A 12354-nucleotide genomic window follows, 5' to 3' on the forward strand; every position below is an offset into this window, starting at 1 on the left:
TCGGGTTGCACCATTGTTCACATGTCGCAGTACAAGAGTTGCGCAGTTTTTTGTACTGCAGCGCTGCAAAAGTAGCGACATGTGACCGTACCTTTAGAGGGATCGAGAAATAAGTGATAATAATTTAAAGTATAAATAATGGTTTTATAACATGACGTTTTACATAACTTGATGTAAAAACTCTCCGAGTTTCGGAGAATGGCCAATGCAACTCGATGTGTGCATCTCGAATAGTCTGCAGACATCTAAATGGTACTTAATTTCCTGCCAAGTGTTCTGTAACATTTGTAAAGTGACTAGCGCAGCAGCATTTGTAATGCATTGCCTTAGTTCTTCCAAAGTGTCAACTCTACCACGTCGATACACAACACCCTTCACAAAGCCCCAGAAAAAGAAACAATGGGGGTCAGGTCGGGTGACCTAGGTGGCCAGACAAGGGATCCTCTCTTCCAATCAACATATCAGGAAAGTTTGCATCCAAGAAGTCACACACTGCTCCATAGTAATGGGGTGGAGCCTCATGTTACTGAAAAACCGATCCTGGGGGAAGTTGGTCAACAACAAAAGTTCTGCAACATGCCCAGATACACATTCTCTGTGACTGTTGCCTCGATGAAGAAGAATGGTCCAATGACGAAATGTTCTACTGAATGGTGCCAGGCTTGTTTCCACATTAAACATTCCTGCGCATGCGCATGAACATGCAGCTGTTTTCAAACCATTGTTGCATAAACTTGGACAGTTTCTGCTTCTTGTCAGATGTAAAATACAATATCTTCATTTGATTTTAAATGGTGAGCATTTATTTCTCGATTCCTCTAAGCGAAACAAGGTATATTAAGGTGTTTTCGAAGTCAGAGTTACGAAGTGAAGTTATATGTTATAGTAATCTGTAGCAATATTAACAGAAAAATTTCTATCTAAATTCCTTTCGATTTCCAAAGGATCACGAAAGGTAAAACGTAATTGTAATCTCTTTCATACAAATCTCAAGTGCGAAATGTAATGTTTTTATTATCAGTAATCTGTTACACACTAGTACTATACCTATGCTGTGACTATGTTTTTGGATTTGTTTTGAAAGTAATCTAATGTGTGCACACATGTAACAAATACAAATGCGAAAGCTTTTTAAGATTACGTCAACTGCCAAGGAAAAATGTGTACCAGAAATCTTAGATTGCATAATTATAATATGTTCTAGAACTTTTCATCCTATCTGAAAAAATGTAAAAGAGAATAAAACTGTACACACAATAAGTCTGTACATTACACAAACTTACACTGTCCACTTGGTCAAGGAGTGCTGTGATGTGACGAGCCAAAACTCGACCAGCCTCACTGAAAAGCCATTGTGACAGTTTGTCTCCATTATTTGCTTCAACAGCTAGCAATCTGCATAGGCCAGCAAAAGAGCATTTATTGAATTTACTGTAGCAGTGATCCAGAAGGTCAAATCTGAAACAAAATTATGTAGTACAGAAAATGTTGTGCCACCTACAAATTTCACTTCAAGTGACTATACAAGAAAGATACAATATTAAATTTTTTATTTTATTATTTATTACATAAATGACTCTTAATTAACTACTGCTCTCCCAGGGCTTTCATTTCAAAACTTCCCAGTCTAAATAACTAATTATTTAAACTGAATTAAATTTAAACAAAAAAACACGTCAATTTAGATATTGAGGGGGAAGTCTGAAACCAGGTTTAATTGCATTTTAGATTTCACCTCCCACCTCCTAGCCACCCCCACTTTGAAATTTCAAATGGCACCCCTATATTTTCATACTTAAATATGAAAGAGCATTCAATTGTTCATACACCTCATTCATTTGTTTTCGCATCTTTTGTTTTCTATCGTCACCTGACAACTGGATTTCTGTTATTATCAGTTGATTGTAGGATGTAATTTCCTAAATTTAATCAATAAGAATGGTTTATGTTCTCTCTTGAAGGGTATACACCATTTTAAAATAATTTAATACACAAACACAACTATTACATAAAATGCTCAATAAGTTTTTGTAGCTTCATTCTCTTCAGCTCTAATCAACAATAACAACAATACACAAAAATCGTTCATCATCCACTCAGTGTATCTGCTAAATCCACTTACCTTGTCTTTATTTTATAGTGTTCTTGAATTGACTTCCATACTGCATCTGTTGGGTATGGTGGCTGAGAGAAGTTGTCTTGTTCGTCAAAACATATCTTGATTGCCTTGTGAGAAATCCACCACGCTAGAACACACACAGATATTTAAAAGTAAATCTGGTTAATTAAGTGAAGTTCATATATTAGTTAAGTTACGAAGCATCATAAAATATTATACAGTGTAATTTTTAAGCTAGACAACAGTGGGTAAGCAGCAGCTTACCAGCAACTCTCATCACTCTGCCTGTGAAATATGCCAGTGTAACTCTCGGTAAAAAGGGGATTTTATTACCGGTAATACATCGATGATAATAATACTCATAATATGCTGGAAATCAGTGGCGTACAAAGAATTTTGTCAGGGAAGGGTCATTATTACAATTGCTTACAATTTACGTTATCAGTATATTAAATTTTATCATCATCATCATCATCATCATCATCATCATCATCATCATCAGCAGCAGCAGCAGCAGCAGCAGTAGCAGCAGCAGCAGCAGCAGCAGCAGAGTTTTCACAGGGAGCTGTGAAACTAGTTCCGGGAAAAATGTTCGCGACAACATCGTTACACTGCAGCTGTGAAGAAACATTTGCCAATGTGAAATTTTCATTAACCTCGCGACAATCACTATGAGACTTTTTGAAAAGAAAATTATAAAATTGAGCTTTGCGGTCGCTTAGACATATCCAAGAACCCAGAACGATAATGTGAAGTTTATATTAAAAATATGAAATGTCAAATGCATAAAATGTTGAATTTTTCACAATAAAGTCAGAACTCAAACTAACAAAAGGATGAATATCGTCTTAAAAGAGTTTAAAATCGATGATACACAATATTTAACATTTGCACTGCAGAACTGTCAAAACAACCTTCTAATATGATGAACAATGAGTGGAACGGAGAAAAATTCTCTCCGGCACCAGGATCTGAACCCGGGTTTTCAGCTCTACGTGCTGACACTCTATCCATTAAGCCACACCGGATTCCCATTCCGATGCCGGATTGAATCCTCTCAGTTTAAGCGTCAGCACATAGGAGCTGAAAACCCGGGTTCAAATCCTGATGCTGGAGAGAATTTTTCTCCGTTCCACTCATCCTTCATCATTTGATGACGCAGAATTTCTGTCGTAAATAAATAAATTCTAATAGTTAATCGAGTTTTTTGTAGTTGGTTATTTAACGATACTGTATCAACTACTAGGTTATTTAGCGTCGATGAGATTGGTGATAGCGAGATGATATTTGGCGAGATGAGGCCGAGGATTCGTCATGGATTACCTTGCATTTACATTACAGTTGGGGAAAACCTCGGAAAAAACCCAACCAGGTAATCAGTTCAAGTGGGGATCGAACCCACGCCCGAACGCAACTTCAGACCGGCAGGCAAGCGCCTTAACCGACTGAGCCACGCCAGTGGCTACTTTTTGATCGATCAACAGCACATATATATATATATATATATATATATATTTATATATATGCTTTACAGAACAAACATGTTTTTGCAATAAGCTACCCCTGAATAAGAGGACTTCAGGCAAAATTTGCGTCTTCTAAAAATTCAACTCTGTTAATTATTATCTCACTTCACCAAAGTGGCTAATAAATTCTGTCTCACAGACCTACCAGCTCAGAAATGGAATTCTTTGGAATAATTTTCTTCTTGCTGTATTCTAGTGGAGATACTCACCTCCACCTTCATCTCCTAAAATATGTCCCCAACCTCCACATCTATGTACAGAGCCATCAGGATTGAGCAATAAACAATTTGAGCCAGTTCCCGCAATAAGCACAATACCACCTGGAAATATCGAAACATAACAGTGATTGAAATGTCTCTATCTTACACAAATGATGCCAATATCAGAAGTATTTTAATTTGAACAATTTGTGTACTAAATTAAAATATTTCTTTTAATATTCTCTCTTACGACTTAAGAACAGAGTTAATTTAGTACTGGAGAGGTGGTAAAATATAGGGCAAAACACAACACATCCATGACAAAACGCTGCTTCTGAAAAATAAAAACTTTGTTGTCACAATGCAGTGGATACCAAGTCACCATTTTGTAATGAGGTTGAAGACACAATAACAAAAGAAGTTTTAAAATTACTATCTCATACAAACGAACTTGAAGCAACTAGCTCCAGTTCTGCAGAATCGCTCTTAGTAACGACTGTCCTTTCTTTGCCTTTCCCTTGCCTTCACTGATGATAGAACACAGCTTCGAAACTTTGGCTGTTTCTACATTTATGAAGAGGTGAAAAAAAAATGTTCGCTCCATGATTAATACCATAAAAGATTTATATCATACTTAAAATAAATAAGAGTTTCTTACAAATGTTAGTACTTTTATGACAAAATTTAGTTTCTGTAGTGGTGGCTACTCCTAAAATTCTCAAGTGCTGAAATATATTTGTGATTGTGTTCAAATATAATTTATTTTTTAAACAGCCATTCCTAAAAGTAGATCTTCTAACATTAGGTAAGCATTTTAAAAATGCACAATAATGGTTTCAAAGAAAGTGATCATGATCTAATAAAAATACTATTATAATATGTAATATTTATTGTCATCAACTTCTTCATGTAGTGGTGACCCTTTACATAAAAATACCAGTTTCTTAACTTCAATTTACTGAATAGTCACAGAATCATCAGTTCGAACATTTTTCTGCTAATTAAGAAAGCATGTTGTTTGACTGGTCTCTTTTCAACAGAATTTAATTTTTTTTAATTTACGATTACTTAATGACAATTCTCAAGCACAAAGAAATAAGCAAACGAGGCTGTAGTTATCGTATTTTCATGGTCTTAACTAGTCAACATTTTGTTATCTAATATATAGGACACCAAAAAATTTTTACAGTCAGGCAGAAGGTAAATGGTTTTTTAACTAGCACAGAGAAATTATTTCTCTGGTGCTTCGAAATTGCCCACAAGTTCTGTTATTAGGCACGAGGCATGACTGATAAAGAAACCTATAAGGAGTTTTGAATCATTGTAGTGCCGTAATTACATCTCAACACAAAGTTAAGAGGGGCTAAATTTTCTTCCGAATCAAATCACTTTGAGAACTTCAAATAATTAATATTTACAGTCAATTGAAGAATAATTCTTAAGGATATTCCTGCCATCTTATTCCCTTATGTCCCATACATAGCATATTATGTTCTTGATAGTTCTATCTCATCATTCTAGTAAGCAAACCCCAGAGGTTAAAAAATGAGGCAGGACAGAAAATGTAAAGGTGAATTGTTTATTTTAACGACTCATAAAAACTGCATAAAGCAAACTATAAGAGACAATACAACATAAAAGTTTATGGAGTACCAACACTTGATGCTGTTAGCTTATTTCATTTTTGAGAGAGAGAGAGAGAGGGAGAGGGGGATGGGGAGGGGGGAGAGAGACGGGGAGAAGGGAGGGAAAGAGGGGGAGAGGGAGAGGAAGAGGAAAGAGAGAGAGACGGGGAGGAGGGAAAGAGGGGGAGAGGGAGAGGAAGAGGAAAGAGATGTGGAGAAGGGAGGGAAAGAGGGGGAGAGGGAGAGGAAGAGGAGAGAGAGGGGGGAGAGAAAGAGACGGAGAGAAGGGAGGGAAAGAGGGGGAGAGGGAGAGGAAGAGGAAAGAGAGAGAGGGAAGAGAGAAGGGGGAGGGAAGAGAGAGGGAGGGACAGAGAAAGCTGGAAATCTGGTGACAATGAGATTTTAATGTTTTATAGTGATATTTAACTGTGGTAAAGTTTTTCCAATACTTATGCTGTATTATGGGGAGATATGTTACAAATAATAGCTAGTAATTTCTTACTGGTTCCTTCTTCGTATACAAATGCAAGCCTAGCATGCCTGAAATCTTTAAGCTGCTGCAATCACAGAAAAAGGATAAATTATTTACATTAAACTGGAACAGAAATGTAATACCATCGTGAATTTCAATTATTTATGACTAAAGCTAGACTCTATTAGTTCTAGAATATCGGAAATTATCAAATTAAAACTTCACTATAAAACAGCAACACACCTAGATAAAAAGTATTCATTCACTTTCTGTCACTCATTCACTCTCTGGTTCACTTATTAATTGATTGATTTATATATTAATGGCATAATGCGAATAACAATTTAAAAGGGACATTTTTACACATACCATGTTCTAATGCTGCAGCTATGGAACCAACAGTGTCACTGTATACAACACAATAACTACTCAACTCAGGAAAATTTTTCTCTAACTCTTGCTTTAATTGCTCATTAGTTTCCTCTTGTTCACACCCACTAAGGCTCATGCCCTAAAACACATCATTCAAATTAATTAGGTTTATGAAGTGACAAAAAATGGGCAGCTCATGGAATAAACACAAGAATCTGATCAACTTATAACTTCATTTACACAAATATTGTACATGACAGGACTTGTGGTTATTATACGAGACATTGCCAATTATGTTTATTTCTTGCATTTTAAAGCAATAATATGCTATATACAAGTATGAAAGGAAAAACGTTATGAGAGGATGTAGAAACATCCTCAATACCGGTATTGTAGTGTTATTGAAGGTATGCACACAACACAATTAGTTAGTTAAAAGAAACAGACATACGTTATTAAATATAAGTTTTGCAGGGCCTTTGAACTTCTGTCATGCGGTCTCATGATAGAGGCCTTTCTTAATCAGTGTGTTATTTTATTAAAAACACATTTAACTAACATGCAGACAACAGCTTTAAAGACATACTAGAAACAAGTGAATGGTTAGACTATAAGCTCGCAATATGTTCAGGAAGACTTAAGGATTAATATTAAGGGCGCCCATATGTATTTTCCAAGGTGGGCTGATGAAGGATTCAGCTACTAGAGTGGTGTAAGGTCTGCCCAGAAAAAAATGTTCAGTAATTTCACCTTGTGAAAGGAATTCTAGAGCATCTGAACATAATTATTATAAAGCAAATCAAGATTTTCAGGTATAACTCCCTGTAAAGTTGATTTGAATAATTTCGAGGAAAAATTATTCATAATTATTATAAATTTACAATTCATTTTGAAAGTGTTCAGATAAGTCTCTAGTTAATATTCAAGTAAATGTTTGGATATATTTCCGTCACTGACTTACCATATAATATCATGGAGTAAAACTCCTTATATTACATATTTTACATGTATGAATATTTTCGCCACTATTGTGGCATCATCAGATACATATAATTTTCAATATGGTAACCTCATCTGTGTGGCATTTGACTGTAATATAGTAGAGTGGAATAAATTATTAATACAATATTAAAAGTGAATGTTAAAATACTTAATTTTGAGTTTAAAAATTAAAAACATTTCAAAAACATACTACGAGCCTTCACTTACTTGTACAGTCAACATTTTTGTATTATATGTTCATAATTAAAAGTCATTTGCAATATTGTTGTATAAATCATTAAATTTATATCGTTATATGTGAGTGAAAACTCGTTTACAATTTTTGTTTTTATAATGTGGAATACTTTGCATTTTATATAAACTATATTACATGCCATATCTATAATCAGTCATTAATGTTTGTATTGTTTTGATTGGTAATTAAGTCTTTTGACATTCACTTTCAATATTGTATTAATAATTCCACTCTACTATATTACAGTCAAATGCCAACAGATGAGGTTACCATATTGAAAATTATATGTATCTGATGATGCCACAACAGTGGCGAAAACGTTCATACAAATATGTAAAATATGTAATATAAAGAGTTTTATTCTATGATATTATATGATAAGTCAGTGACGGAAATATAACAAAACATTAACTTGAATATAGTTATTATAAGTCATTTACTTAAGAGTTTCAAGCATCAGTTTTCATAAAAATGTGGCTGAAAAATAATTAGCAAAAAATAAATTGTGATAGCTGAACACAAAGGAAATAAATAAATAAATAAATAAATAAATAAATAAATAAATAAATAAATAAATAAATAAATAAATAAATAAATAAATAGATAAATAAGTAGATAGATAGATAGATAGATAGATAGATAGATAGATAGATAGATAGATAGATAGATAGATAGATAGATAAATAAATAAATTAAATAAATAAATAATTAAAAAATTAATTAAATAAATAAATGAAAATAAATAAATAAATAAATAAATAAATAAAATAAATAAATAAAATAAATAAATAATTAAATAAATAAATAAAATAAATAAATAAATAAACAAACAAATAATTAATTAATTTTTTTTCAATCTAAGTGAAAGTAATGGCTTTGTAATAAAATGAACATAATAAACACGGGTAAATTTTAAAACTGATATCTATGTACACAAAGAATGAAAAACAAAGTATTTTCTGCAGAGTCGCTGGATTTATGCCAAAGTTTTTATCTTTAGTATTTTGGCAATAATTTCCGTTTGTTAGATTAACCCTTTCTCTTGTCTTTGTGCCAGGATACTACAACGGCTTATTGTCCCATAGTTAACAAAAATGTAGCTGAGTGACACTGTTATTTTGTGTCTGTATTTGTTGTATATGTTTTCGCTTTTTGTTTGTTCTTTTTTTTTTTTTTTGCATCATTTACTATATTAGACCAATTTTTATTATTTTTAATCTGTATTTGTATATTCAGTTACTTTTTTATGTCAAATTCTGTCACTTGTTATTACTGTAGATTAATTGCATTGATGTATAATTTTTCTTGCAGTTGTATTGTATTTCTGATGATGTGGAAGGGAAGGCCTGATGGTCTTAACTCCACCAGAATGAATGAATGAATGAATAAATAATAGATAAATAAATAATTCAAATAAATAAGTAAATAAATAAATAAATAAATAAATAAATAAATAAATAAATAAATAAATAAATAAATAAATAAATAAATAAATAAATAAATAAATAAATAAATAAATAAATAAAATCATTTCATTGGTTAATAACAGAAAAATTTGCTCCGGTGCCATAGATCAAACCTAGGACCTCCAGTTGTACGCACTGGGTGCTCTACCACTGAACTACTAGAGCATCCAATGCGTAGAACTGGGGGTCCTGGGTTCGATCCCCAGTGCCAGAGCAAATTTTTCTCCATTATTAACCAATAATAACTATAACAGATAATAATCTTTACATAAAATCATTTCAGCTGCTTCTATCTTCTCCTGGATTTTCTATAATCTCATAGTCCATTAGGTCCATAATGACGAGCAATTTTGAATAATAATCAATCGATCGTTCCATTATTTGAGTTGGAGCCAATTGCACTGATACTCCTGCATATCTGCTACTATAAGCTTATGAAATAAACATATATGAGATAATGAACAAACATTTACACTGATTAGAATTAATGTTTCATCATTTAAATGTGATATAATCATTCAGAGTTTCTTTTAATTTACGAAGACTATCAGTAGGAGAAGTACTGGTACTATTAACACACAAGTTTGTTTGCTAGGGCTTTTAAATAATGATAGTCTGTCACCGTTGATTGAAAGAACATTCTGCTTTAGAGTTAGAATGGAGGATCATTATCAAACATTCTGTAAATTAACCTAGATACTGGGATTGTGTGTCAAGGAATTTTGTAATAGGAACTTCACTTGCTAATATGTAATTACAAGACTAGACTATTTGTTGCTGCAAATTTATAAACGCAAAGAATATTTTATTCATGCTGAGAAATGGACATGCTTCATTTTACTTACCAGTGAATTAAGTGGTTTTTCAAGTGGAAGGTTTGCTTCACATTTCGCCTGTTCGACCATTTTATTTATCCTTTTCTGGCACTCTTCCATGCCCAATATCTGTAATGCAACATGAGAACAAGTAATTCAAAGCTAAATTCAAATGGTTAGGCATTGATTGTATTATTCACAGTTATCCCACAATATAATAACAATGCATTAAAAAAACAATGCCTGTGAAATGGCCATGACATTTTACATATGAGCATAATTGAGAGATGTGAGCGTAAAAATTAATAACCCATATTTGTATCACAAACTGAGATAAATGTATTACTGGCATTGTGGTACAGTATTCTATCTGGTAAATGAAAGATTGTCTCAATTGGCAGTGAAAGACTGAGTTATACTCATGTAGTTAATGATAAGTAGAAAATAAATAACTTTTAGTTGGGCTATAATCATTTACCATATTTTATTTAGAAATGCTGTAGTACATACATATATATCCCTCATGATATGGATGGGGAAACTATAGTGCATGTTACATTAGATAGGCCTATTATCATAAAAAATGTGCGAGTTTGAATAATTTCGACACAGATATTTAATACAATCTTCAGACAGATTTTACACAAGTTAAGTTTTACCTATTCCTTCAGGAAATATTTTTTTCTTAGTAAATTTTTTTAGAAACCGTAATATTGAAGATAACGATTAAGAAAAAAAAATTTTTTTTTCTGAAATCAAAAATTTTAGAAAATATAATATTGAAGATAACTATTAAGAAAAATATATATATTTCTTGAAGAAATAGGTAAAAGATCCTACACTATATTGTTGATGTAGGTCTTTACAACACTCCAGTAAAAGAATCATGCAAATATTTACTTAATTATATATTTTATTAAGTAAATGATTTATGGTTGTAAAAGTGATACAAATTTGATTTATTTTTACAGGTAATTATTAGCTATTTTAATATTCTGAATAGTGTTTTATAAAGTGTAATGTATGTATATTAAGCATGAAAAGTTTACTTCATTTAGCTTTTATAGTAGCTGAGATATAGAAAAGAATGGATTTCAATAAATTTTTGCAGGCCAATGGTGTACCTCCCCCCTTAAGTGAGCACCTACATAGTTGGGAAAAATGTTGGGATAGTTTTCTTATTTTCGCAAGCTATCTATTGTAGCCTACGTGTAGTATAGGTAGTTCTAACATACGCTTTTAATTCTTATAGTTTTTAGAAACCAAAAGCAAATTATTTTCGCTAATGACAAAGGAAACTAACATTAATTTGGTCCACCACTGTGTGGTAATGGTTAGCACGTATGACCATGAATGTGCGGGCTCGGATTCAAATCCTGGTTGGAACAAGTTATCTGGTGGGGGTTTTTCTGGTATTTTTCCTCAACCAATTGAAGTAGAATTGCTGGACATCTTTCGGCGTTGGACCTCGGACTCATTTCGCCATCATTAATTCACATAATCATCATCCATACAATAGCCCGGGTTAAGTTCACTGTGTGACGTGCTGTACTTGTACAAGAGCGCGGCTGTTCTGTTACCCAATCATTCACAGAACAGGAGTGGTAAGCACCAGGAAGCCTCAGGCTGCAGTGCAAGCCTTTGGGTTCCTCCTCCGTTTTTTTTATAATCAGAAATAAACTGCCAAAAAAAAAGTGTTAACTTGTTTATCAAATGTATGAACGAGTTTTTTCTTCTATATTCACTTGCACAATGATCATATTGATTCGTTAACGTTTCTAATATCAACATACCCAATGATTTGTTCCAGGTCCAGCAACCTGTACCAGCATTTCTCCATTGCCATTGTATAGCACCAGCTTTGAATGTGTGGCACCTCTGCAACACAATAATAATTATGTTGTATCAATTAGTAATACCACTCAGATATAGAATGAGCCATACAATACATTAATCTTTCACTGTCTGTTGCATAACAGTAAAGTCTCGATTCTCAAACAAAAACTTGAAATGAGGATCGAAAACTGAGTCATTAATATTGGTAAAACATACTATGGTTGTTCGAAAAGTTCGTGGTCTGACATAGAAATTAAACTAGGGTTATTCTGAAACAATCGTTATTTCTCAACATAATCCCCCCTGAGATTCACATACTAGGTCTATCGATGCTGCAATGCTGTTATACCCTTCTTGTACACAAATTTCTCGAGGTCTGAAAAAAAAATCCTTCTGGTGCTGCGATAACCTCTTCAGTTGACGGAAATTTCTTCCCAGCCAAGTGAGTTTTGAGCTTTGGGAAAAGAAAAGAAGTCTGAGGATGCCAGATCTGGTGAGTAGGGAGAGAGGGGTGCGGCAACAATTCGTGTTCGTGTAATTTAGCAACCGTGATTGCAGATGTGTGAACAGCTGCATTGTCGTGATGAAGGAACACTTTCTTCTTGGCCATACCTGGCCTCTTCTTGCGAATTTTCCCTTTTAGTTGCTGTAGGAGATTTGAATGATATTCTCCGATTATTGTTCTC

The 12354-nt window shown here is 33.2% G+C and overlaps 1 protein-coding gene across 1 annotated transcript in view; it reads right to left on the reverse strand.

Annotated features, from left to right (window-relative positions):
- Nagk (N-acetylglucosamine kinase) overlaps positions 1 to 12354 on the reverse strand; it is a 48799-nt gene that overhangs the window by 1583 nt on the left and 34862 nt on the right. Inside the window, exons 2-7 of the mRNA XM_069823263.1 lie at positions 11626 to 11710; positions 9863 to 9961; positions 6312 to 6453; positions 3855 to 3965; positions 2123 to 2246; positions 1284 to 1458 (exon numbers count right to left, since the gene is read on the reverse strand). Coding sequence (XP_069679364.1) covers positions 1284 to 1458; positions 2123 to 2246; positions 3855 to 3965; positions 6312 to 6453; positions 9863 to 9961; positions 11626 to 11710 — 736 coding nt within the window. The remainder of the gene's footprint in view (positions 1 to 1283; positions 1459 to 2122; positions 2247 to 3854; positions 3966 to 6311; positions 6454 to 9862; positions 9962 to 11625; positions 11711 to 12354) is intronic.

The sequence above is a fragment of the Periplaneta americana genome, chromosome 4 (genome assembly GCF_040183065.1).
Source record: "Periplaneta americana isolate PAMFEO1 chromosome 4, P.americana_PAMFEO1_priV1, whole genome shotgun sequence".
NCBI lineage: Eukaryota > Metazoa > Arthropoda > Insecta > Blattodea > Blattidae > Periplaneta > Periplaneta americana.